The following is a 24,906-nucleotide window of genomic DNA, read 5'->3' as shown; positions in this document are numbered from 1 at the left end:
TTTGTATAGAATTTATCGCTTGACTCTAGCATAGTAACTAATGGCTCTGAAATAACAAAACAAGTGACGTTGATAGAATGTAACATCTTTCAGAGCTTGAAGGGACGTGAACGAAAACAACAATGTCAATTTTGAAAAGCAAGCAAAGGGGTTCATTCAAGGAGAATAGTTGACATATTTTACAGGTTCTTTCATTGCAGTAATTAATAGAACAAATGCATTATTCTGCTTTAACCAATCTCTATTTGAGTTTTGTAACTACCAATTGCAGACCCTTTGATCCTCTGGGGCATTTTCCTAATTCTGTCCAGTGTTAAATTGCGGTGGTGGCCATTTTTTTTTTTTACTGCAAGGCATCCTCACAACTCAGGTATAGGCAGTGTACATATTAAGTACCTTTGCCACAAGAAAGTGCAATGATCAAACTGCCTGTGCAACATCACATATATTTTGAATACAATCTGCAATGAAAGTCTTAAGTGATATGACTGCTTACCTTTTGATCTTCTCCTCAGCTTCCTCGCACTGCCTGAGTAATTCCATCCTTGATTCTTCCGTTGTTTCCAGCTGGGCCTGGAGGTCCTTGTTGTGGTCCGCCAGCATCCTATTGTTGTGGCGCAGCTCTGCCATCCGGTCCTGGTAGGAGGGCTTGTTGTCTCTGTTGCGGACAATGAACAGCACAACTTGCTGTAACTGATGGACAGCTTCCACGGCAAGAAGCCATAACAAAACCCATCATGGAGCCACTGAATCATTTTAATTTTTAATGAAGTCTGTGTGACAGAAACCATTAGTCACTCATAAATGCCATTGTAGATCAATTGCATGTTATACAAGTTACCAGGATATGACAGCCTTGGGTATCATATTATACATAACCAATGACAGGGACTCTCATTTAGCCATGATATTGACCGCAACATTGACTGCAGCAAGCACAATATTTACATCAGATTACATGCTCTTCATGCTCATCAAAATGAGATTTATTGTGCTTTTTGCAAGATGTATAATGCATTTTACAGGTCAACTCCCATCATCTATCAGTAGCGTTCAACTTGACATTAAAGAAACATCATTTGATTCAAATCCAAAAGATGTATGACCATAGCTGCAATAGGAAAACACACATTGAAGATTACAATTTGATGCAGGATCAACATAACAAAATACTATACAATGGGAAATTATTTATACCTATTACAATGTATATGTATGTGAACAGATTGCCCCAGAATGATGACAAACTCCATTGAATCTCTTTTTCATTTGCTTAAATGGTCATTCTGTAGGGGAGGGAACATTTCAACATACTGTATGCGCCGAATATTTCGCAAGGTTTTTATTTTCGCGAATTTCGCGAGTCGGATGCTATTCGCAAAATTATAAACACGCAAAAATATTGACTCTGTGCACGTCTACATTTCTCCGTTCAGCACAGGACTCCACGATCACGAATTTAACCACTTGCGAAATCGTCTGGAATTCCCAATTCGCAAAAATTTAGACTCGCGAAATATATGGCGTATACAGTACGATACACTGTATTCTATTCTTTACCTTTTATTGTCTTGCAATGTTAGCACAAATACTCATAAAAATCCTTTGTTGCATCAATACATGTCTATGCAAAACACAGAGGATGCTCTTTTCCATGTCAAATATCTCTCAAAGGTAAAAATTTCAAAATTTTCCTTTATCTTTTTTTTTTTCATCCATCACAGCTTTGGAGTATACCTTTGTGAGGTTTACACATGTATTGATATGAGCAAAGGGGCTAACAAGATGACAAATGAAAAAAAAAAAGAAAGAAAAAGAAACCTCACGCTTGCATAGTGCATACATGACAAAGTCAACTCTATCTTCTGCTTCTGCAATGTGACAAAGCAAATTAAATTTCCCTCAAGATACAGTAGGTCAATATTGCCATGGCAACTCAACAAAGCATCCTTAACCAAGTATGATTCAATAATCAAATGGCACATTCCTTTGAGCTTGTACAATGTAGTTACACAAGAGTGCATGATGCTGTTGGTGGTGTCATACACTTCTTATGGACTACATGTACTTGTGTGCATGACTTGAGTTCTATTTATGTAACTTTTCTATCATCGATAAGAGCTGCAAATTTTCAATCTGGCCATTTTCAATACAGTCAAGTTTTATGCTTGACCTTTACCTTTACGCATCACCACAAGGCTAGCTCATTTCAAGGATAATACTACAACAATATCATGTACTAACAGTGGACCTTCATTTGCAACACACACAGTCAGTTCTCTTTTTTAAAGCTAAAAGTGAAAGTGTCCAGTGAGTATGTATTGCAATATCAATGATGCACTTATTATGTGATTGTTTATCCAGAAAAATAAAGGTTATCATTATTTCCTGTTTTATGAAAATGTGTAAACTTCTGAAAACTTCTGATATATTTGGCATTATTTGACATGGTAGTAAATAATAAAATTCCTCTTAGACTTCAAAGATTTAAAAAAAGAAAAGAAACTAGAGATTGTAATTTGTCATCACTGACAAATTAAGGTGATCCGATTTTTTTTTAATCATTGATTCGAGTCCTGATAGTGCAAAGTCTCAGCTACAACATATTAAAATCTGAGAGAAATTCATCGAAGCATAAGTAAGATAGTGCTCGATAAAGAGAGTCATGTCAATTTTCACATCTAAAAAAATTCCCTCCCATAGAGATAATACGTCATAGCGAAGATAGAAAAAGAAGTACATATGACCTTTGACCCCACTTTGCACAGACAAGATGGCATCTGAGCAAAAAGTGGTTATTTTATGAAATGATCCCTGTAACATGGTCTTTACGTGTGCAAAATATGGGAAAGATAGGACAAGTATTCACCAAGATACAGGATGAAACATCTATGATCTTTGACCCTAATTTACATACCCAAGATGGCGTCTGATCAAGTACTTGTTATTTTATGAAATGATGTTCGTGACATGAACTACACATGTGCAAAATGTGGGATCAATAGCCATTGTTGTTGTACATCTATCGCACAGAAAGTAGTAAAAAGAAAGAAAAATAAAGAAAAAATATGTTATTTCATAGAAATTTGAAGGAGAAGCATAAAAAAATCAGAAAAAGATAAAGTTATGAAGGGAGATTAAGACTAACTAAAGAAAAAGAAGAAAAAAAGTGTTCAAAAAATTTAAAAATGTATTGGCAGGGGTGAGCCTCGAACCAGGGACCTTAGGATTACGAGTCGGATGCGCTATGCAATGACCTATTTCATGCTCCATAGGCCCTGTGTATTAAGCAAAATGACGCTGCATCGAAGCCACGTGCCATTTTTCAACCAAGTTTATCGACGTGATGACGACGTCGTATGAAAAAATGGAGGGCACACTTACGATAGCTCAAAGTCTCAGCTACAACATACTAAAATCTGGGGAAAATTCACTGAAGCATAAGTGAGCTAGTACTCGAAAAAGATAGTCATGTCAATTTTCACTGCCAGAAAAACTGCTCTCCCATAGAGATAACACGTAAACTGGACAAATTTGACAAGGTTACTTTCAATCCATTTGTACGAGGTGATGCCGTCATCCAACCAAAATTATGTTTTTATATTTATGAAAGAACATTTTATAAGCTACAATATATTGAAATTTGGGTGAAAATTGGCCAAGGATAAGTGAGATACGCTCGAGTAAACTTTAAATTTGATGACGTCATTTTGAAAATTTACTTTTTTTACTTTATTAAGAAATTTGATATCTTTTAATCATTTTGTCAGCATCGCCAACCCATGACATGACATGTACAACTTATCAGCTTTCAGAATATGTCAAAAAAATGGGAGGTCACCGTCCATCCTGACGAGTAAAATCCGATTTAAAATTGGCGGTTTTTTGGCATAGTTGCACTGTGTATCCCCATTGACGCACACGCGGAATTTTGATTTTGACGGGCCCGTATGACGTCATATTGAGTTGGATCGACTTGAAACTTGGTAGAAATATTCCTTGACATTTTGGACATCCGATCCGTGTGAAAAAACTGAAAATTTCTATTGCATATGAGCTGTGCATGGGAATATGTGCGCGCGCGTACGCGTCCGTCCAATTTTTTCAATTTTTCAAAAATTGCTCTAAATGGTCTGAAACGTGTGCAAAAAAATTTTGAGCTCGATTTGAGCATACAAATATTTTAACGCGCGCGTACGCGCGCGTTTTGAGATAAAAATGAATTTTGAGAATATGAGTAGAATCCACTTAACTTGAAATATATGTGACGTAAATTTCATTGAAATATTCTATTCCATTAATGAGATATAAATGAAAATGTGTTTTCATATAATGACGTCATAGTGACGTCACGGTCGACTGATCACAATGATACATTAGATTTGTCGTCTTTGGGACATGATGCATACATGGTATAAGTTTGAACTTCATAGGCATAGCACATTCTGAGCTAACCTCTGCACAAATTTTGGGGAGAAATAAAGAAAAAAAAGAAGAAAGAATCCGTACAGATACAGAAGGTGATCCGAGAGGATACTCGGATCACCTAAAAAATTTGAGAGCTGCTTTCCTGTTTAAGGTAGAAATACTGAAAAAAAAAATTGTAAGGAGGAAATTTTCTTGCATTTCACGCAACATGAAGCTGCTGCAAAAATAAAACTGCGCAAATTCTTTGCTCGTTGTATACTGCATTTGCATTTTGCACTTTTTAGTTCAAGGTACAAGTGTAGGTATATTGGAAAGGTATACCTGGTCTGTGATTGTTTTCTTCATATTCACTAGTCATATATAATGTGAGTTAATTTGCTGTTGTTATGTGAACCAGTTACCTTTAACTGTAGTATGAGCTGCCAAAACCCTTTATTAACTACCACGGCAGTGATGACCTGTTTAAAGTGCTTACTTAAATGTTGTGATGGTCTGCAAAATTAAAAGAATGCAAAATATATCTTACCCAATTGAGTGCAAAAAAAAAAATGCAGATGTGCTTGGCCAAATTTCCACTTTCACAGTTACTACTTGATATTGCTACTTCCAGCAAGAACAAGTAATTTGTGTGTTGCTTGCATCTTCTTTGAGATGATGATCCCACAAGAAGAATATGCTTGTCTCCAAAAGCTCCATGACAAGAAGAACGTTACAATCAGGAGCAAGTAAAACCATGTTGTATCTCACAACTCTTTTGGTTGATGAATGCTGGGACTCTTATTGAAATAGCACTCATCACAAGGCTATTCTCTCCAAAGGGATCAATATTGCTACTAGGAAGCAAATTAAAGCTTTACTGTACTGCCATATGCTACAAAGACCTTCAATGTACTCATGTATTTGTGTGGTCACCATACTACTTTTATATTTTCTTTCATGACATTTTTATGAGCAAATGATCCAAGCTCAAGCAATGCACCAGGACAATTACTGATTCAAAGGCTCATCACACAGCACAAAATGCCTACTAGTAATCAATATACATGTATGTGTGCATTCACAAGATAGAAACACTTCATCTGGAATGTGGCTCAGGGTGATCATTTCACAAGCTGAATACACTTACAATTATTCAAACAAATTGTTCTTAACATAAGATTTAAAAAAAAACAAGATAAATATCGTAAGTCTTGCATTATCTAATGCACTGGGCAAAGGAGAATATTCAGCAAACTAAAACACTGATATCAGACACAGGTAACTTCTGAGTGAAGTGAACTTGAGGCACAAGTAACGACATGGTGAGATAGGCATGATATTTTGTATGATACTCACGTGTCTCCGCCATAGGCCTCCAGGCTCCCATAGCTAAAGGCCGACACATTGAGCGATGTATCTGGAATAGAACATTTTGTATTTTTTCTATTATTGTTCAACTTTCTGTTGGCACCATCAACCTATCATCATTTGTCAAATACAGTTCGACCTCGATTATCCGCCCATGTCCGTCGCTCATCCGGATAAGCGAATTGGCCGGATGTGGGAGACATAATGTTAATGTACAATGTATATAGCTGCCATCCAAGCTGCCGTCCCAGTGCACTGGCAGCTAGGCAGGTAGCATACCCCGCAACGGTGGTGTAGTCTATGCTAGCCTGCGCAAAATTGTAGTCCCTTCTTCACAAAAGTAAAGTATATCTTTATGTGAAAATCATACATGTTTTTGATACCTCATTAGATATTGAGAAACCTATCATGCACATCTTAGTGAAATAGATCCATGAAAAGATGTTAAAGTCACTGTTTTTTTCTCAATTTTTGGATGAAAAAAAAGTCCTTCACTGCGTGAACGCGTCCGGATAATAGAGATTTCCACATAAAAGGAGGCCGGATAATCGAGGCTGAACTGTATACACAGTAGGTCAGGTCTTCCATGTAGGAATTCAATTCAGGTATATTTCATATCATTTATGATACTGTTTGTATCTTCTTGGCATGCACTGAACACAGGCTAAAACTCACACACACATGCATGCTCAAACATGCAAATATATCTCAAACCCTCTCAAATGTTTCCTGTTATATGTAAGTACAAGAAACACGCAGATATCACATTTAGAAATTAAAGAAAGACAGAAAACAATTTCAACAAGAACAGGGTGAAGGAAACATAAAATTAATCGTACATGACACATTAATTTCTAAATGGGGTACTGCACCTGTGGCAAGACTGGTGTCAACTTTCCGACGACTCTTCCAGACTGGGCTCCCATGTGGAGGGCCAGCATCCTCTTCCTGTATGGTGTTCAGGTTGTCATCTCCTTCACTGTTGGTGAAAAAAAACATACTCATTTTTAAAGTTCAATTTTGATTGTATAATCACTGTTAGAAGAGAAATCTAATCCTCGTATTTGCACAAATTCAGGAAACTGCGCATATGAAGAATCGAAACGATCATTGGTGTTTTGTTTTTTGTTTTTACGCTTATAATACATGTTCCTGCATGCACAGAGTCTTTCCTGTCATTTGATAGGGTAGTATGAACATGTGTACATGCAAGCAGCACTACAACATTACACACATTTGAAAATAAATGAAAACATTGCCATAATCCTTTCTTTTTGAGAAGGTTCTTTTGTATGTTATTGACTTCCTTTAAAATGTACTTTACTCATGTCATGGTTCATCCTAAAGATGAAAAAGAAGAGATATAAACTATTTGTTCGTAAAGTCACATAACCAAACATCAAATTTAGTACCCTAGAAAAGTTGCAGACATCAACTCAAGATGGTGAAAAACTGAAAATTTTGCAAGCATAATCTATATTTGTCATATGAAATAGTTATTTAAGTTATTTAATTTGGCAAATAAGAGATTCAAGCTTTGGGCAAGAAATTAAAAACATGATATCCTAATGACCAGGCTCTGTCCAAATTTTTTGAAATATGAAATTACGAGCATTCCTGAACTTGGTCTCTGTGGCGTTTTGAATGAAGATATTTTGTGGACCGAACTTTTACATGCTTGACTCAATCTAAACTTAAAAGTTACCTGGGCTAGTGGCCAGCAATTTAATGTATCTGTCATTCTGAATTGGAAACATAATGGGAAAAATTAAACTCTCTTTTGAATGTTGTTAAACCTGATACACAAAGACCCAGACATTCTTATCCTAGAAAGTTGAGAATTGTGGTGTTCCATAAATGACTACACATCTGAGAAATATCAGGCATGCAGCTGCATTTAAAACACTAATTTAAACATCAACAACAACAGGAGGGGGGAGGGCATCTGGTATTCACCAGATCATACCTCAAGCCAGAGTTCTGGTTTTTGAGCGATGCAACCCACATAGATATTCTGTCATGATAAGTCTGCAGATCCACAGACATGTTGAGCCCAGTGGGGTCAAGGGTTTGTGCCAAGTTCTCTAGATGTTGTTCCTGCAAATCACAAAAAGGAAGACTGCCAATACTACATCAGAAATAAACTACCAATAACTTCCAAGTACAATCGCAAAATGAAACACTGCGGCTGTTTGATTGCATGGGAATAGTATTGTGTAAACTTTGTATAAAACTGCACTGTATTTCCCTGAACTTTCTTCATGAAGTACAAGGGCAAGGAGGGAAAATGTCACCTAAAGCCCATTAAATAGTACTAACTTTGCTGGACTACTGTAAAAGTGGAAATTTTCACGGTGTTGAAATTTTCATGCATTTCGCGCAACCAGAAACTAGTGCGAAAATAAAAGCACACAAATTTTTTTGCTTGCCATTATGTTCCTGTGCGTGATGTCTTGATTCTGCGGAATTAAAAAGACACGAAATTCTTCTTACCCGGCCAAGCGCGAAAAATTAGTCGTGCGAAAATATCCACTTTTACAGTAAACTAAATCCTATGTGTAGTGTATGCCTGGCCATTTCTGGATGAAATAGACAATATCATACCAATATCATGTATCATAATGAAATCAAGCCCATAATAGATTGCAAAATAAGTTCATAAGGATGGTTGATAAGTATAGGGAAAGAGTTCTCATAATAGTTATGCATAATAGTTATGCCCATAATAGTTATGCAAGTACAGTGTACGACTACAAAGTGTGTGGTATCATTTCTTGTCATCATCACTGAACTCTTTGCTGTATGGGAGTGTGTGAGCTATGCATTAGATTTATGGATATTGCAATATCTTAGAGAAAACTGCCAACTTGAGCACAGTACTGCAGTTTTCACAAAGTAAAACGAGCAGAAACTTCTTTAAGCTCACTGTTGATCCCACATACACAGGTTTCCAATCGCTTACCACATGTTTTCATATGAAATACCTTCACTGGACAATGATTAATGGTCTGTAATGGACTCCCACAAATATGTCACGAAAGAACAATCTTTAGATTTCAAATTGACCCTACTTCACTTGTCTTAGCCCAAATGCTGCATGCCCCTGCATGCAACATGTTAACAATAACACAGTTTTCCTTCATACTTTTTAAATACATGTACTACACATGCAGTAGGTACTGTATAAGCTCAGTTGAGATATAATCCACCCACAGTGAATTTTATGGCAAACAAGGTCAACACACTCTTTTTTTCTCTTTTTTTTTTTTGTGTATCCAGGCAATCACCAAATGCTTTCTGACAATCTCTGTCATATCAACCACAATTTTTTTTTTTTTTTTGTTCACAACGATACAGGCAGTTAATTCTAATAGATGAATCACCACCTACTTTATGTACAGTTTATCCAAGCCGAGTAATTACTCTTATCAAGTTCACCATTATACACATCCTTGCCAAAATTACTAGTCTACAGATGTGTAATCTGCCTTAAATTTGCATCCACACAGTGACTGAAAATCAAATACTGCCAATATAGCCTAATGGTATTAATCTGCTTTCATTGTTATAAAATGGAGGTAGAGAAATATCAATTTGCAAAGCCAAACTCAAGGCTGCTAATTTACTGTGAACTTTACCTACAAAACAGTATATTGCTATGTAAATACTGTGTTTCTCATTATGAAAAAAAGCACTGATGAGATATTACATGCTCTGCATCAGAACACTAAAAACATTGTTTTGCAGCAGAGATCTCTACTTCGACAAACACTGTATAGAAAACCATATTTCTTAGCTTTTTGTTTTCGCTGTAATACAGTGAGGTATACAATATGTTTATGTACCAAGTGTAATACTGTATATTCACTAATCTGGCATTTTCCATATATGGACAATTTTTACACGTTATCAATATGCTCTTTTCCATAAACACTAAAGACAAATATATATCTTTACTGATAATTTTTCTTGGTGGTTGGCAATGAGAGTAAAACGGAATGCACCTCTTTGAAATTTGTTAAATGATGATCACTGTGCATTTATAAACCACCTTCTTTTTGCTTTAGTGCATACGAACCGTGTCAACCTACAATATCCCTTACTGGTAAATCTTTGGTGTGAGTTTTTCTTCAATTTTGTCTCCCTCTACAAAAGAAATATGTAAGATCGGAAAATCCTCTGCTGATCCATAATCCATAAACCGGTGGGATATGAACCTGTCATCTACTGCTTCAAGGCAGTGTCACTATCACCAGTCTATCCTTGGTTGCCGGCAGTGACATGATAAACAGGAACAAGTATACCCAAGCTCCAAAATTCCAACATTGTTTTGTTAATGGTGTCCGAGGCGGACAAGGCAGGGAGGGAGGGAGGGAGACAAAATTTAAGAGAAACCCACCCCTCAGCTTCACCCCTCAGCTTAATAATCTCTTGCTTTCATTGTCTAATTTTTGTTTCATTCTCAAAACTTCTAATACATGTGTATAAAACATCTCAAACTATCTATTTAATATATTGTAATAACATTAATTATACTCATGCCTCATGCACTTAATTTGAGAAAGATCATATTTCTGGCAATTGAAATACATTGTACAATAGCTGATTTTGTTGTTGTTGTTGTTGTTGTTGTTGTTGTTACTTTATAGGCAGAACAGTTTATCATGGCAGTCAAAAAGCAATTTCTGCATAATGCAATTCCTGCCTATGTACACCACTTCAGTAGAATTTTCATATCACCCTCTCAATAACAATCAATAATGATGGCAATCAATAATGACAACACAGCCCTGATGTTTAATAATCATAACAATAGACTACGAGGAGTGGGTCACAGAAGGTTTGCAATGTACAATGTACAACAGGGACATGCGATGTTCACAACAGTAAAGGGTGTTAAAACTGCTGTGCATTGCATACTGTGTTTTGTGAATATTCATTTTCATTTTCATCTTCTTGAGAGAGACTGCATCTCATAGGCTAGCCAAGATAATGCATAAAATGTGATGTAGGCATGAAAAGACTCAATAATCCTTCAAATAGGTATGAATACACAAGTTTGAAGCAATGCAACAATGTAGATAATACCCCCTCCCCATCATACACACATGCACAAGTTGTATGTATGATTAGACAAATGAAAAAAATAATCCATTTGTATTTTCAGAGCAGTACATTTTCATGGAAATGATTAACAAAGCAGAAAGCTACTAGAGTTCACATGTGTCAGCATTCTTGTTTGAAGGTTACAATTGTACATACTGATTGATACAAAAGGCTCAGCTTTAAAATGTGTTATTTAGGGCAAGTCACAAAAGAATTTAAAACTAGTAAATCGGCATGGTATAAACTAGTAGTGAAAAGGCAAACTGTGTCTGATAATTCTATGATAAATTTCCCACCTAGTGAAGTTTCACAAGGAGATAAATGATATTTGAAATATGCTTGCCATTTAATTACTTTCATTACAAACCATTTTATTTTCTCACAAACTGATTTAAGTCATTGGCATCATCCAACATTCATGATGCCATAATGAAACAGAATATGTAAAATAAAAACATACAGTAGGTTAAGCAAGCACTCATTTGAATGTCAATTCGTTCATCTATAATTGATCCCTCCTACCACACAGAGTAGTCAAAACACATACAAAAGCCAGCTTTATTACACCTGCATTGCAAAACAGCACATGTTTGACATTCAATGACCTCACAATTAGTGAAACTGTACTTATCTCACACACAAAAAAACATATTTTCAAAACCTAATCCAATACATGCATTTCAGCATGTCCCAGAATTCTCCATCTAATCTAACGAGGCAATCTTGCAAATTCACAGGCACCGGATATTAATCCAGAACGGGCAACGAGAATACCAGAATCAAATTAATGTCGGCTGGCCTTGCCAGGCACAAATATGTACGTACAATAGATGCTCACTTTTTGAGTGTATGAATTTTATGCCACCCTACCCAATTATTGCAAACGTGACAGGGTAACAGTAGTTAATTATAGAAATGATGTGTAACCTAAAGGACAGAATGCGTTCATAGGATAGGTGCAAATGTTGAGTTAGTTGGTGCTGTTATTATACCATATCAAAAATAGAGTTCATTTTCACCATCTTGATAAGTATTGTAAAGCTAAAAGAAATACTGTCGAAATCTTTGCAACGTGACATTTTGGGGGCATTTCGTGCAACTGGAAACTGGAGCAAAAATAAAGGCACACACACTTTTTTACTTGTCATATGTTCCAGTAATTAATGTCTAGATTCCACTAAATCAAAAACATGCAAGATTCATCTTACCAAGCCAACCATGCAAAATTACTCACATAAGAATATACGCTTTTACAGTTATTTGTTTTATAATGAACTCTTCAATAATCTGACTGCATCTCTTTCTGGTTTTTCTCCCCCTCTTTTTCCCCAAAATGGCAAAACAAAGAACTTGAGCTATACTGTAAAAGTGGATATTTTCACACAACTAATTTTTCACGCTCGACTGGGTAAGAAGAGTTTCGCGTGTTTTTAAAACTACTGGAACATGTGGTATATAAGCAAAAAAATTTGCAAGCTTTTATTTTTGTGCTGGTTTCAGATTGCTCGACTGAAATGCGCAAAAATTTCAACCTGTAAAAATTTCCACTTTTACAGTAATTAGAATTTTGAATGAAACTGGAAAAAAAAACCACAAACTTGAATCAGTGTAGATTTACCAGGATCATGAACCTCAGATGAAATATGTTTGATTGTATTTCAAAATAAAGATAAAGATTGAAGAAAAAGTCTATAATGTACAACTCATTTGTAAAACTACCAGCAATCATGAATGACATATCTTATAATCCCCATTGAAAACCTAGAAACTATGGTTTTTGTTACATTATAGTGACTGCGCTTGATTAAAATCCACTTTTTTCAGCTTCATCCTAAACTGAAAACAAAATAGATAGGCATGAAAGAAAAAAAAAATTGTATATTGTTTTCAGAATGCATCAAAATCTATGTGTTTCCCAATTTCCAAGACCTACATCGTCTTCTTTTTAGAGTACTCAAGAGCCTTCCTCCCTTCCGGGCACAATTGTTTTCCTATTTGGAAGTAATTGAATATTATGAAATATTAAAGACTGCATGTAATCTTCCTTGCAAACGTCATGAAATTTTGCATGGTTGAAGATGTCTCCCAACACTATATAGTGTAAAAACAGAATTTTGCGAGTGCTAAATTTTGAGAAATAATTTAAAATGATGATGATAATAATGACAATGATAATAATTCATATTTAAAAAGCGTGTAATGATTATCATGATTTCTCTATGCGCTTGACATTACATATACAATCAATCATGACATAACTTATTACAATAATCGATACTTGAACAGGTTAATTCCAGAGAGTGGGAGATGATGATAATGAATGATTGGTTACCATATGTTTATGTGTTTACAGGATAGCTTGACAAAAGATGTGATGATGACCCATGTATAGTTAATGTCAAGTGACCATGTACTACTGATTTTTTATTTTTTTTTAATACAGTATTTCATGGTTTTGACTGTGAGACAATATATCAATGAATAGCTCAGGGATCCAATTTAACTAATGGCTACAATTGTACATGATAGTTTGAGCCTGTCACCTCTAAAAATAAATACATAAGTGTATGTAATGAGTGAGAGATGAACACCAAGGCCTTCAATGAAATCATTGCTCTGTGCAAAGTATAAGGTACATTGTAAGATTTGATACCTTGTCAAACAGTTTGATGAGTGTTATGAAGAGCCTGTGCAAGAAAGCTATTATATTTAAAAGTCACACAACAATATGACAGACAGACTATCATTGGATCTACCTCAGTGATATGAGATTAATGATAGTTATGATATCAATAATAGTTAATATTTTTATAGTGCCTTTTCCACTGGATAATATGCTCTACCATATGTATGTCATCCCTGGTCGGCATAGCGGATGAAATACATACTTATGTACACATTACCAGGCAGTGACAGTACAAGTCCAGTGCATGCACTGAGATTTCAGAATAAGTAGGTCTTCCAATTTTGTTTGAAGTGATCCAGTGTGGGTGATAATTTAGGAGGGAGCCTACTCCACAGCCTGAGAGCAGAAGAGGAGAAAGCTGCTTGACCAGCTAGTTTGTTGGTGCATGGTTGAGTGAAGGTGACTGACAATGAAAGACAAGTGTGCCTAGAATGAAACTGAGATACTCCCTACCATACTCTGGAGTTGTTGACTACTCTGTAGACCAGTAGGAGAAGCTTGAAGGATATTCTTTCCCTGACAAGTAGGGGGGCTGACATTTAAAAAAAAAAAAAAAATGAAGTAAAGCACTGTGCACAATTATTCAAAGAGATCATTCTTACCGCTTCAATGTCCGAAGGTAGAACAATCATCTGGATACATTCTATGAGTTGCGAAGCGGGCACTCGGCCTACGTTCTCTGTGTCACAGGACTGAAAAAGTGTGTTGAGAAGGTCCTCATCGGTGATCTTTGAACTGGCACTGGAACTTGAGGTTGAGTCAGTCATGTGACGACGACGAGATGAGGTTGAGAGGCGAGATAGGATCACACCTTGAGGAGAGCTGTCATTGTCGGAGAGAAACCCAGTTTACCAATAAATACCATGCTGGGGCCAAATCGTGAAGTCAGCCATTTCTGTGAGCATTCAGTGACTTTCATGTATAAACCCTTATAAAAAAAAACCATGGTTTTACAACCGTAACTATGGTATAACCATGGTTATGGACGGTTTTACAATGGATCGATGGTAGTCCATGATTTTTAATTCATATCCATGGTAAATGTGTGGCGAAAGTGTGGTAATACCATTGTGAAAATACCATAGTTATGATAACATGATAAAACTTTCATTTTACGACGGTTTTAAAACCATGGAGAAAAAATCATTGTTATACCACAGTTTTAAGAAATTAAAAAAACAATGGTGAGAAAACCACGACAAAACCATCGTTCTACTTTGGTAAAAATAACATAATAATATAACAATGGTTGTAACCATGGTTTCACAATAGTATAAAAACAATGGTTAGGAAACCATGGTGTAACTCTCGTTCTACCAAGGTTGAAAACCATCGTTATTAAACCATGATTTCATCATGGTTTTATGATAGTGTAAAAAAAGATAGTAATAAAACCATGATTTTAACCATGGTATTATGATAGCACAAAAACACTAGTTATAATACCATGGTTAAACTTTCGTTTTACAAAGGTTAAAAATGATGGGTATTAACCATGATATTAACCATGGTTTTATCATAGTTAAAAAATGATGGTTATATAACCACGGCTATAACAATGGTTTAATGAAAGTGTTTTAAAACCATGGTTAAAAAATCATCGTTATACCAAAGTTTTAAGAAATTAAAAAAACAATGGCGAGAACCGTGAATAGTTTCAAGTCTAATTTAGAGAGGTTCTGGAGTCAAGACAAGAACAAATACAACCCCGAAGGGATATTTCTTTGTCCATGTTATACTGCACAGCGCCTAACAAAAAGTTATTAATGTCATGTAATGACGACACCGAGGGGCAAATAAGTTAAGTCTAACTTTACGCCCACATCCAAGGTATGTAAGGTATGTATGTATGTTATGAGAAAACCACAACAAGACTATCGTTCTACTTTGGTAAAAATAACATAATAATATAACAATGGTTGTAACCATGGTTTCACAATAGTATAAAAACAATGGTTAGGAAACCATGGTGTAACTCTCGTTCTACTAAGGTTGAAAACCATCGTTATTAAACCATGATTTCATCATGGTTTTATGATAGTGTAAAAAAGATAGTAATAAAACCATGATTTTAACCATGGTATTATGATAGCACAAAAACACTAGTTATAATACCATGGTTAAACTTTCGTTTTACGAAGGTTAAAAATGATGGGTATTAACCATGATATTAACCATGGTTTTATCATAGTTAAAAAATGATGGTTATATAACCATGGCTCTAACAGTGGTTTAATGAAAGTGTTTTAAAACCATGGTTAAAAAATTATCGTTATACCACAGTTTTAAGAAATTAAAAAAACAATGGTTAGGAAACCATGGTGTAACTCTCGTTCTACTAAGGTTGAAAACCATCGTTATAAAACCATGATTTCATTATGGTTTTATGATAGTGTAAAAACAATAGTTATAAAACCATGATTTTAACCGTGGTTTTATGATAGCACAAAAACACTAGTTATAATACCATGGTTTAACTTTCGTTTTACAAAGGTTGAAAACGATGGCTATTAACCATGATTATATTAACCATGGTTTTATCATAGTTAAAAAATGATGGTTAGGCTATATACTAGTAACCATGACTTTAACAGTGGTTTAACAAAAGTGTGAAAACAACGGTTTTAAACAATCGTTCAAATTCCATTTTAGCAAGGAAAACGATGGTCATAGCTACACCAGGATTTGAACCATGGTTTTATCATAGTGTGATGTGCAAAGGATGGTTATGAAACATTGATTGGTTCTACGAACCGTGGTTTCATGATAGTGAAGAGGCGGTTAAAAAGCCATGATTTTCCGATGGTTGTATGATAGCTCATAAGAACAGTGGTTATAAAACCGTGGTTTAACTTTTGTTTACCCACGGTTGAAAAAGTGGTTATTTCAACAATGGTTTCAACCGTGGTTCATTGCTGATCAGATATAGAGTGCAGAAAAACCATATTCTAGAATTTCTAACCATGGAACCTTGTATGATAGCATAAGAACAGTGGTTATTAAACCATGGTTAACTTTTTGTTTTACCAAAGTTTAAACCACGTGCACTATGATTATTGAATGATGTCGATCACAAAAATCAATATGAAAACTCATAATTTGATGGCCGCAATGCCAATGCAAGTCATGACGGACATTCGATCTAACGCAACCACCCGCACCCGTTTGGCTTCAACAGGATTATGTAAACAAACAGTCAGTAGTCTTACCATTGCAAACAAAAAGCTGCTTCACTTGGTTGATTTACAGCATTCCTAAAATGCAACATCTATTCACTACGTAATAAAGCACGTAAAAAACCTTAAATGAGATTACATACTCGTGAAAAAATAAAAAAAGGTAGTAACCCATTGCCGCCCGTTCGTTCCCCGTAGCTTTGACATGTACACACAACAATAGAAAACTATATGAATGCAATCGGCGTGTAGTAATTGTGTACGATGAATGGGAGATCCGGGTTGTTGATACGAGGCTCGTTCGTACCAAAGATCACAACAAAAATATATTTTAAAATATATGGAGCGCAAAAAATATTGACACATTAAAAAAAAATTAATTTGCAATAAAAAAAGTTTTAAACATATATTTCTTTATTCAAAACCAAAAAACTAATGATTACAAGTTTTCTTGATAATAATGTAACGTAAGAGGTCATGTGCGTGTTGTTGTTGTCGCTGATTGAACCTTACGTACATGTTGTACGATGTACTGCTGAATCGTTAGTCCGCGACCGTACCGCGCTCAAAAACCACACACACGGCTACGATTGCTGTTCATCATTTCAAACGCTTTTTCGTGATGATCTCTGACCGGAGTCTCGGCGTACGAACCATCTGATATTTTCAGAAAGGCCTTTCAGAAATGGCCAGCAAACGGCCCCTAAGAAAAAGAGGAACTGCTCCTTTGGGATTCTTCGAGGAAGGTTGGTCAACGTAACTTTAAATACATTATTAGTAGACCTAATCTTAGCTAAAATAATTACCAGCGAGATTTGCATTGCATTGTCCCGACCGACCCGGGGCCGGCAGCGGCCCTGCCCCTGCTGTGCAAATTTCGCATGATCGTATCAAGTGGGGATAACCAGTCCAGTAGACTGTTCTGTATCTGAAAGTGTGACTGAGTCAGTGAGTGTGAGAGTATGACATGAGAGCTCAAGAGTTTGGAATGAGTTGTTCTAACTCAGCTACTGTATATAGCTGAACTCTTAGTGTTACTGTGTCACGTAAATTCTACAAGTTATCTACGGTAACTAGATTCTATACACAACCCAGTCGCTGTAGACAGTGTAGGCCTAGATCTAGTATGGTTGGGGCACCACCTATCGGCAGGGCACCTTCCCATCGGCACCCTGCGTATCATGGCTGTTTGCGTATAGTCACTATAGAACGAAAAGGTATGCGCGCGATTAAATGTCATGAGCTATAAAAACAATAAAAACGAAGAAACGAAAATCAAACTCAAACAAACCAAGCTAAAAATTACACATCCGCTCAGTAACGACGCATGGCTGTGAAATTCACGTGTATTACCTATGGCCTGTGAAATTCACGTGTATTACCTATGCTGTGAAATTCACGTGTATACCTATGGAGGTTAGGTTCCCCTTTTAGCTGCGCGAAGAAAACGAAACGCATGCGCTAAAATTGCGCTATTTTAAAACGGAGATTCATAATCAACGAGACGGTCACGACATTCAAAACTGCAGTATTTATGGCATATTTGAGGTAAGAATTAGGCGGATTTGTGTTATATTTTTAGAATAAACAAGCTACAGATCCTTAGGGTGACGATACGTGGTACCCCCAACCCTACTAGTAGCGACAGGCTATAATTTATTCGCACAGCGTACTCTAACAGCGTCTGGTCGGGCTAACAAGACGGTAGTCGGTAGTTCTAACAGTTAGGCGTAATCCCTAACAATGTTAGTAGGCATAGGCCTACCTCATATTGGGTGGTGATATCAGGTTCGGTGCAAGCTACATCAACAACACTATTTTCTGCTAACTCTGTTAGGACTTCTAGTGGTAACTGCTCCAGTGAATCAAGAGTATCAGTAGAAGCTACGCTACTTAAGACACAAGGGCTAACTCCTGCGAACTAGTACGCTCATGGGCGAAATACGGACGCCATTCCACCATCGAAAGCAACAGACCGATAGATTGATTAGAGGGCGTACTGTATATTACGCGATCATGATACCAGTGCCGTATCACTGGGTCCTCGTATTTCTGTCTCCCTTTCATTTTTCCCCTTTTTAGGGGGCATACAGGGGAAGATATGTGCCGATGTATGTACTTTAATCTTGTTTTGTCGTAAAGAAGTATCATTCCTGTCTAACCATGAAATGTATTTGAAAAAAATGTCATTTACTTTCCAATCGCAATCTGCAGGCCCACAAAGTTTGAGCTGAATGTTTCGGGAGGGAGAGAGAAAGAGATAGGTGGCGTTTGTCAGCTCAAACACAAACTTGCTGAGGGACTACTGATAAAAAAGTAATTACATTACTTCAATTTTTTTTTTTTTTTTTTACATATCGACAGAAAATATACTTTTTGTGATATTTTGAGGTCTGAAATGCAATTCTACCGCTGTGTGCTTCCTTTTAAAATGAAGAAAATGAAAGGAAGGTAAGGTTTGCTCCATAGGCTCACGTGTTTGAGAAGCTTGCGGTATTATTACTAAATTGGCTGCCATTGGGCTCCATGTTGGGCTCCCGCTCCATGCCGTACTACACCCGTTTGCGTGCGAAGTCGCGAGAGTACGCCCTCTTAGCTTCTATACTCTTTGATTGTGTCTCAGCACAAACTTAAGCACTGGCAGCCACTGGCACTGGCGATAAAACTGAAGTGAACTTGAAGTCCGTAGGTGCTGGTAGGATGACCTCAAAAATATGTCATAAATTTCTGGTTGCTGGTGCTGGGCAAACTGGTGAAAGATTTGTCTGTCCGAAGGAGGAGTCTTTTATTTTTTTTTTGACGTTACTTATGGCTCTCTACCTCCGGACTATGTCTATAGGAGGGGATCCGTAAAGCCAGATGCAGTTTCTGCTCTGTGGAACATATCCCCGTTGACGAGATACAGACCAATCTTTCGGTCAAGTGCTGGGCTTGGTGTTAAAATCAAAGAATGTCGTCTGCTGAACCTAGCTCCGCCATTTCGTAGTGTAAGAGGCCTGTAGCATGTACATTTTATGCTAATGCAATGGTCACCCACGCCACGAAACGTAGGCCCTACACGAGCATGTGGCTTCATAAATCTGAGCCTGGAAGCATAAAATTAAATATTAAGTTGTGTTTTGAAGAATGGTTGAAATTTGGGGCATTTTAGTCTGTCTTCCTCACTTTGTGTCTAAAAACTAAGCAGTCCTGCATCTTTTAATATTCGAGTGTAATCATGCGCCATCACTTTTCGTCGTGCGATTCTCACGGACCTTGCGATGCTGCGATTCCAACACCTATTGCTGGGGATCAATAACTTTGATAAGTATCGCTTAGTTAATCCGACCGTCGGTGTTGGAGCTCAGTTTAAGTCAGTCATTTGGGAGCTAGCACTAGCACTGATCTTGAAATCCCCCAATGGCAAAGGATGCTGTATTTTGTAATTTGTATGTTATACCAGTATATCATTCACCTAATGGATTGTTGTGTGATTTTTCTGGCTAACCTTATTTTTCTTCTCTCAATCATTAATAGGTGTATTATTGTTATGTTGTGTTTTTTTTTTCCTCATCAGAATCAAAGATTGACTGTGCAAGTGGCTGATGTGAGAAGGTGTTTCCATAGAAGACTTGCAGTCCATAGAAGACTTGAGGTCCATCCATGACCATTGATCGTGCTGTCCACTAGCTTGCTCCTTTCATGGGTACAAGTACATGATACACATGCAGCGCTGATTTACATCAATATGTGTACATGGCATCCTCCTGGCTGAATTCTGGTGCAAAGAAGTGGATCATCTGATGTCATGTTTTTTCCCATTTGACCATGTCATCAAGGAGAAGGTATTCCTTTTTCTTTGTTTCTTTATTTCAACCCAGTATGGTTCATTAGGAATTTGAGCATATCGCTGTAACATACCCAAATTCTTGTGCAACATCCTCAAAAACCAGCAGCATGCTATGCGACATTGTAGAATATTTGGGAGTCTTTTATTCCAGCAAACTTTAAATCATCCAATGCTGTATTTTGTATGTTACATCATTTTCCTGTGTGATTTTTCTGCCTAACCTTATTTCACTCCTCTCAATCATCACTATTATCGTTATGTTGTGTTATTTTTTTTTCCTCATCAGAATCAATGATTGATTGTGCCAGTGGCTGACACGAGAAGGTTTCTCCATAGAAGACTTGAAGTCCACCCATGACCATCCATCAGGCTGTCCCCTAGCTAGCTCCTTTCATGGGTACAAGTACATGCAGTGCTGATACGTGTATGGCATCCTCCTGGCTGAATTCTGGTGCAGAGAAGTCATCTACTGATGTCATACTTTCTCCCGCTTTTCCATGTCATCAAGGGTAAGATACTCCTCTTTCTTTCTTTCTTTGTTTCTTTCTTTTTTTCAACCCATTATTAGTGTGGTTCATGAGGAATTTGAGCATTACACTGCAGCATACCCAAATTCTTGTGCAACATCCTCAAATACCAGCAGCATGCTATGCAGCATCCTAAAATATTGGCAACCTGCTTAAAATAGAATGTGATCAATTTTTGAAAAACATCAAATTACTCTGGGCAATTTGTGCACAATACATGATATGGAATGTTGAACGTAATGGCTTCACCTGTATGTGGCACTTAGGGGTTAAAATGATTGTAAAAGTACACTGTATTTTAAACAGTATCTCTCCAGCACATTAGAGTGATTAAATGATGGCTAGGTGTACCACATCAATGTAATCCCATTCTTCTTATGTTTTTTGCAAGGTAGCTATTCTGTGCAAGAATTTTGTGTGTTGAGTATTTGAAGAAGAGTTTAACACGTACTACATGTTATTATTATTTTAAAAAAATAATAGCGTAATGAATAAATTCTCAGTTCGTTGCAGGAGTGATCTTCCCCAAGAAAATTCTCACGGCTCACGGTTGCAAAAGAAGGACATCTCAAGGCTCCACAACGACAAAGGGCACACTAACCAAGCTATATCAAGACCTAGTTCCTGCGAAGCCTCATCCAGAAGTTGCACCAAAGCTTACTGCTGGATAGTCTTGGACAGTAGAAGTACAAGGACAGTTTTCAAAGCATGTGAAGTGTGCATGTATGCTCTCATGTCAGGACTGTTGGTTGCTAGATAATTTTTTTTTTTTTTTTTTGATGCTGTTTTGTTCTGTTGTCCAGTGCTCCTGGTGTCACTTAAGTCCAAATTTGCATTATCTATACAAAGCTACAAATGATCATGTACATCAAACATGCACTAATATATGTACACTGTATTTAATTATCCAACTAATTCTTTGCAGGTGATATTGTTATAGTTTTAAATCATGTGACTGGCAATAAGCCATACCTACGTACAGTCAAGATGCTGCTCATGAAGCAATAAAAAGCTACTTTTCAAACGTAACAGCAAAGTGAGCAAATGTGCATTCTTATGTCTTATTTGTTGACTGAGGTTCAGTAAGAGTACATTTTCTTCATTGATTTGTTTACATAAACCTACAGTTTTGCAGCTGGAAATAATGTGATATTTGTATGATACTTTGACTTCTCACACCCAGCTGCTGAAAAATAACTTTTGAATGTATAATCATAATTGACTGTTTCTACCCTTGTGTACTTTCTTATTTTAAAGGTGCCTAGACCCGGTAGTTGCTGCAGCGCTTTTGGATGAGAGTGCCGATCACCATTAGCATTGATACAAAGACTGCCGAAATTGAGCTGTCGTCAACGGTAAAGCGCGTAGGTGTTGCTAGGTAATGTTGCCTTCATTGTCTTCTCTGCGTGTCAGACAGTCCGTAGAATTTGAATGCCAGGGTGCATGCTTCTTTGTTTGACTTCAGAGAAAAAAAATATTAAAGCTGTCATCATCAGCAGTGGATTGGACTTCTTCGGACTCATGGAAATGGGTCAAAGCGTAAGCGCTAACGATAAAGAGGAGTGGATAGCATAGGTCTCTCAAGGAAGCTTGTGCTGTGCGCCATGTACGCTAGCGATAAAGAGGAGTCGATAGCATAGGTCTCTCAAGGAAGCTTGTGCCGTGCGCCGTGTACGCAAGCAAACCACCGGGTCTATGTGCCTTTAAATGCTAATGACAGTACAGTCAACTCCAGTCAGTCAGTTTTGACTGAAAAAGCGCATCAAATTGGGCAATGTTTGACTTCTGCATGTTCAGAGGAATACACATGACTAGGCCATAAAAATTGGGACTTATTGGTTTCCTCAATTTGGCCATAGTGTATTCGATATACATGTATGTTTTGGGGAGAGCTTTGGCTGTGTGAAAGTCAATGCTGGTAAGAGCATCGACCTACTCGTTGCTACATATAGCTTCTTTTATTAAACAGTGAATCAATTAACACTTACAATCTGCACCCATCCACCAACACACACATGGAAGTCAGTTTTTAAATACAGCTGTACATATTTTTTAGACTATAGCTAGAAGGAAAATAATAGAGAATTGGTTTTCTCCTGTTTCAGAGTCCAGGTTCATATACATGTTTACAAATGTACTGTATCACAATACATATGTATAGGAATTGTAAGAATTATTATTCTGCTCCAGGTAATTTACTGAAAATATTTTTATTTCATCACTTTATGTGAAGACTCTACTGTGCTATTCATTGATCATTATTCATCAAATAGCAAAGCAATTGTGGAAAAATATATTTCTCCAACCAATTTTCCCCATGGTTTATCAAAGTACTTGTGAAATACAACTGTAGTTAAAAATACATTTTTCTATGATATTGCACTGTGGTTAAATAGTGGGTTTACTATGTACAATGGATCATGGTTGTATCGTGATTTGGGTTGTAATTCTGTGGTTTGGCAGCTGTAAAACCATGTTTTCATCTTTTCCTAACCAAACTTTCACCTTTACCTAACCATGGTTTTACACTTCCTTAACCATGGTTTCACTTCTTCGTAACCATGGTTTGGGCACGGTAGAAACACAAGTTAGTGACCATGGTAAAACCACAGTAATGTCCTGGTAAGTGCGTTCCAATTTACCACCTTTAAACCATGGTTACCATGGTTAACCCATGCTAAACCTATGGTTTAACCGTGGTTACCATGGTTTGACAATAGTGCGCCATTGTTTAACTATGGTTAAACTATGGTTTAACACTAGTGCACCATGGTTTGACCATAATTAAACCATATTGCCCTATGGTTAAACCATGAGTTTATCATGGTTTCATCTTTTCCTAACCGTAGTTTCACCATTTCCTAACCATGGTTTTACACTTCCTTTACCATGGTTTCACTTTTTCTTAACCATGGTTTTGGCTTGGTAGAAACACAGTAGTGACCATGGTAATACCACAGTAATGTCATGGTAAGTGCGTTCCAATTTACCACCTTTATACCATGGTTACCATGGTTAACCCATGCTAAACCTATGGTTTAACCGTAGATACCATGGTTTAACCATAGTGCACTATTGTTTAACTATTGTTAAACTATGGTTAAACACTAGTGCACCATGGTTTGACCATAATTAAACCATATTGCACTATGGTTAAACCATAAGTTTGCCATGGTTTCATCTTTTCCTAACCATAGTTTCACCGTTTCCTAACCATGGTTTGACACTTCCTTAACCATGGTTTTACTTTTTCTTAACCATGGTTTTGGTACTGTAGAACCACAGTAGTGACCATGGTAATACCACAGTAATGTCATGGTAAGTGCGTTCCAATTTACCACCTTTAAACCATGGTTACCATGGTTAACCCATGCTAAACCTATGGTTTAACCGTAGATACCATGGTTTAACCATAGTGCACTATTGTTTAACTATTGTTAAACTATGGTTAAACATTAGTGCACCATGGTTTGACCTTAATCAAACCATATTGCACTATGGTTAAACCATGGATGGATCCAATGTAAAACCATGGTTATGCCTCATAGTCAAACCATGGTATTTTTTTACAAGGGAACCTACTTCATTTTTTCTCTGTGTATCTTGAATATTTTTGATACTGTTTTGTAGATTAAACAGAAAGATGTTATATTGAGAGGGTAGTCTGTCACACAGCCTGGTAGCTAAACATTCATGTTATGGCTGAAGACTCCTTAGACATACACCTCGTGGCCTTGTAACCCACAATCATCTTTTTCTTCTTTTAGTCCTGTGACTTGACAGCACAGCAACAGCGTCCTGTGAGTC

The 24,906-nt window shown here is 36.8% G+C and overlaps 1 protein-coding gene and 1 long non-coding RNA gene across 3 annotated transcripts in view; one reads left to right on the top strand and one right to left on the bottom strand.

The window, feature by feature from the left end:
* The window catches only part of LOC140228455 (uncharacterized), a 105,116-nt gene that overhangs the window by 60,139 nt on the left and 20,071 nt on the right, over nucleotides 1–24,906 (bottom strand). The window contains exons 3-7 of the mRNA XM_072308671.1: nucleotides 14,170–14,389; nucleotides 7,742–7,872; nucleotides 6,648–6,754; nucleotides 5,764–5,824; nucleotides 497–658 (exon numbers count right to left, since the gene is read on the bottom strand). Of these exons, the coding sequence (XP_072164772.1) occupies nucleotides 497–658; nucleotides 5,764–5,824; nucleotides 6,648–6,754; nucleotides 7,742–7,872; nucleotides 14,170–14,389 (681 nt within the window). The remainder of the gene's footprint in view (nucleotides 1–496; nucleotides 659–5,763; nucleotides 5,825–6,647; nucleotides 6,755–7,741; nucleotides 7,873–14,169; nucleotides 14,390–24,906) is intronic.
* LOC140229033 (uncharacterized) lies at nucleotides 17,420–22,128 on the top strand. Of its 2 annotated transcripts, XR_011901266.1 has the most exons (5): nucleotides 17,421–17,489; nucleotides 18,958–19,059; nucleotides 20,300–20,567; nucleotides 20,859–21,081; nucleotides 21,603–22,128. It is a non-coding gene; the product is annotated as an uncharacterized lncRNA (long non-coding RNA). The 2 variants fall into 2 exon arrangements; XR_011901265.1 differs by lacking the exon at nucleotides 18,958–19,059 and having other exon boundaries at nucleotides 17,420–17,489.

Source organism: Diadema setosum, chromosome 5 (genome assembly GCF_964275005.1).
Source record: "Diadema setosum chromosome 5, eeDiaSeto1, whole genome shotgun sequence".
NCBI classification, from domain to species: Eukaryota; Metazoa; Echinodermata; class Echinoidea; order Diadematoida; family Diadematidae; genus Diadema; species Diadema setosum.
Note: the sequence above shows the minus strand (reverse complement) of the source record. Positions and strands in the feature narration are given on the sequence as shown.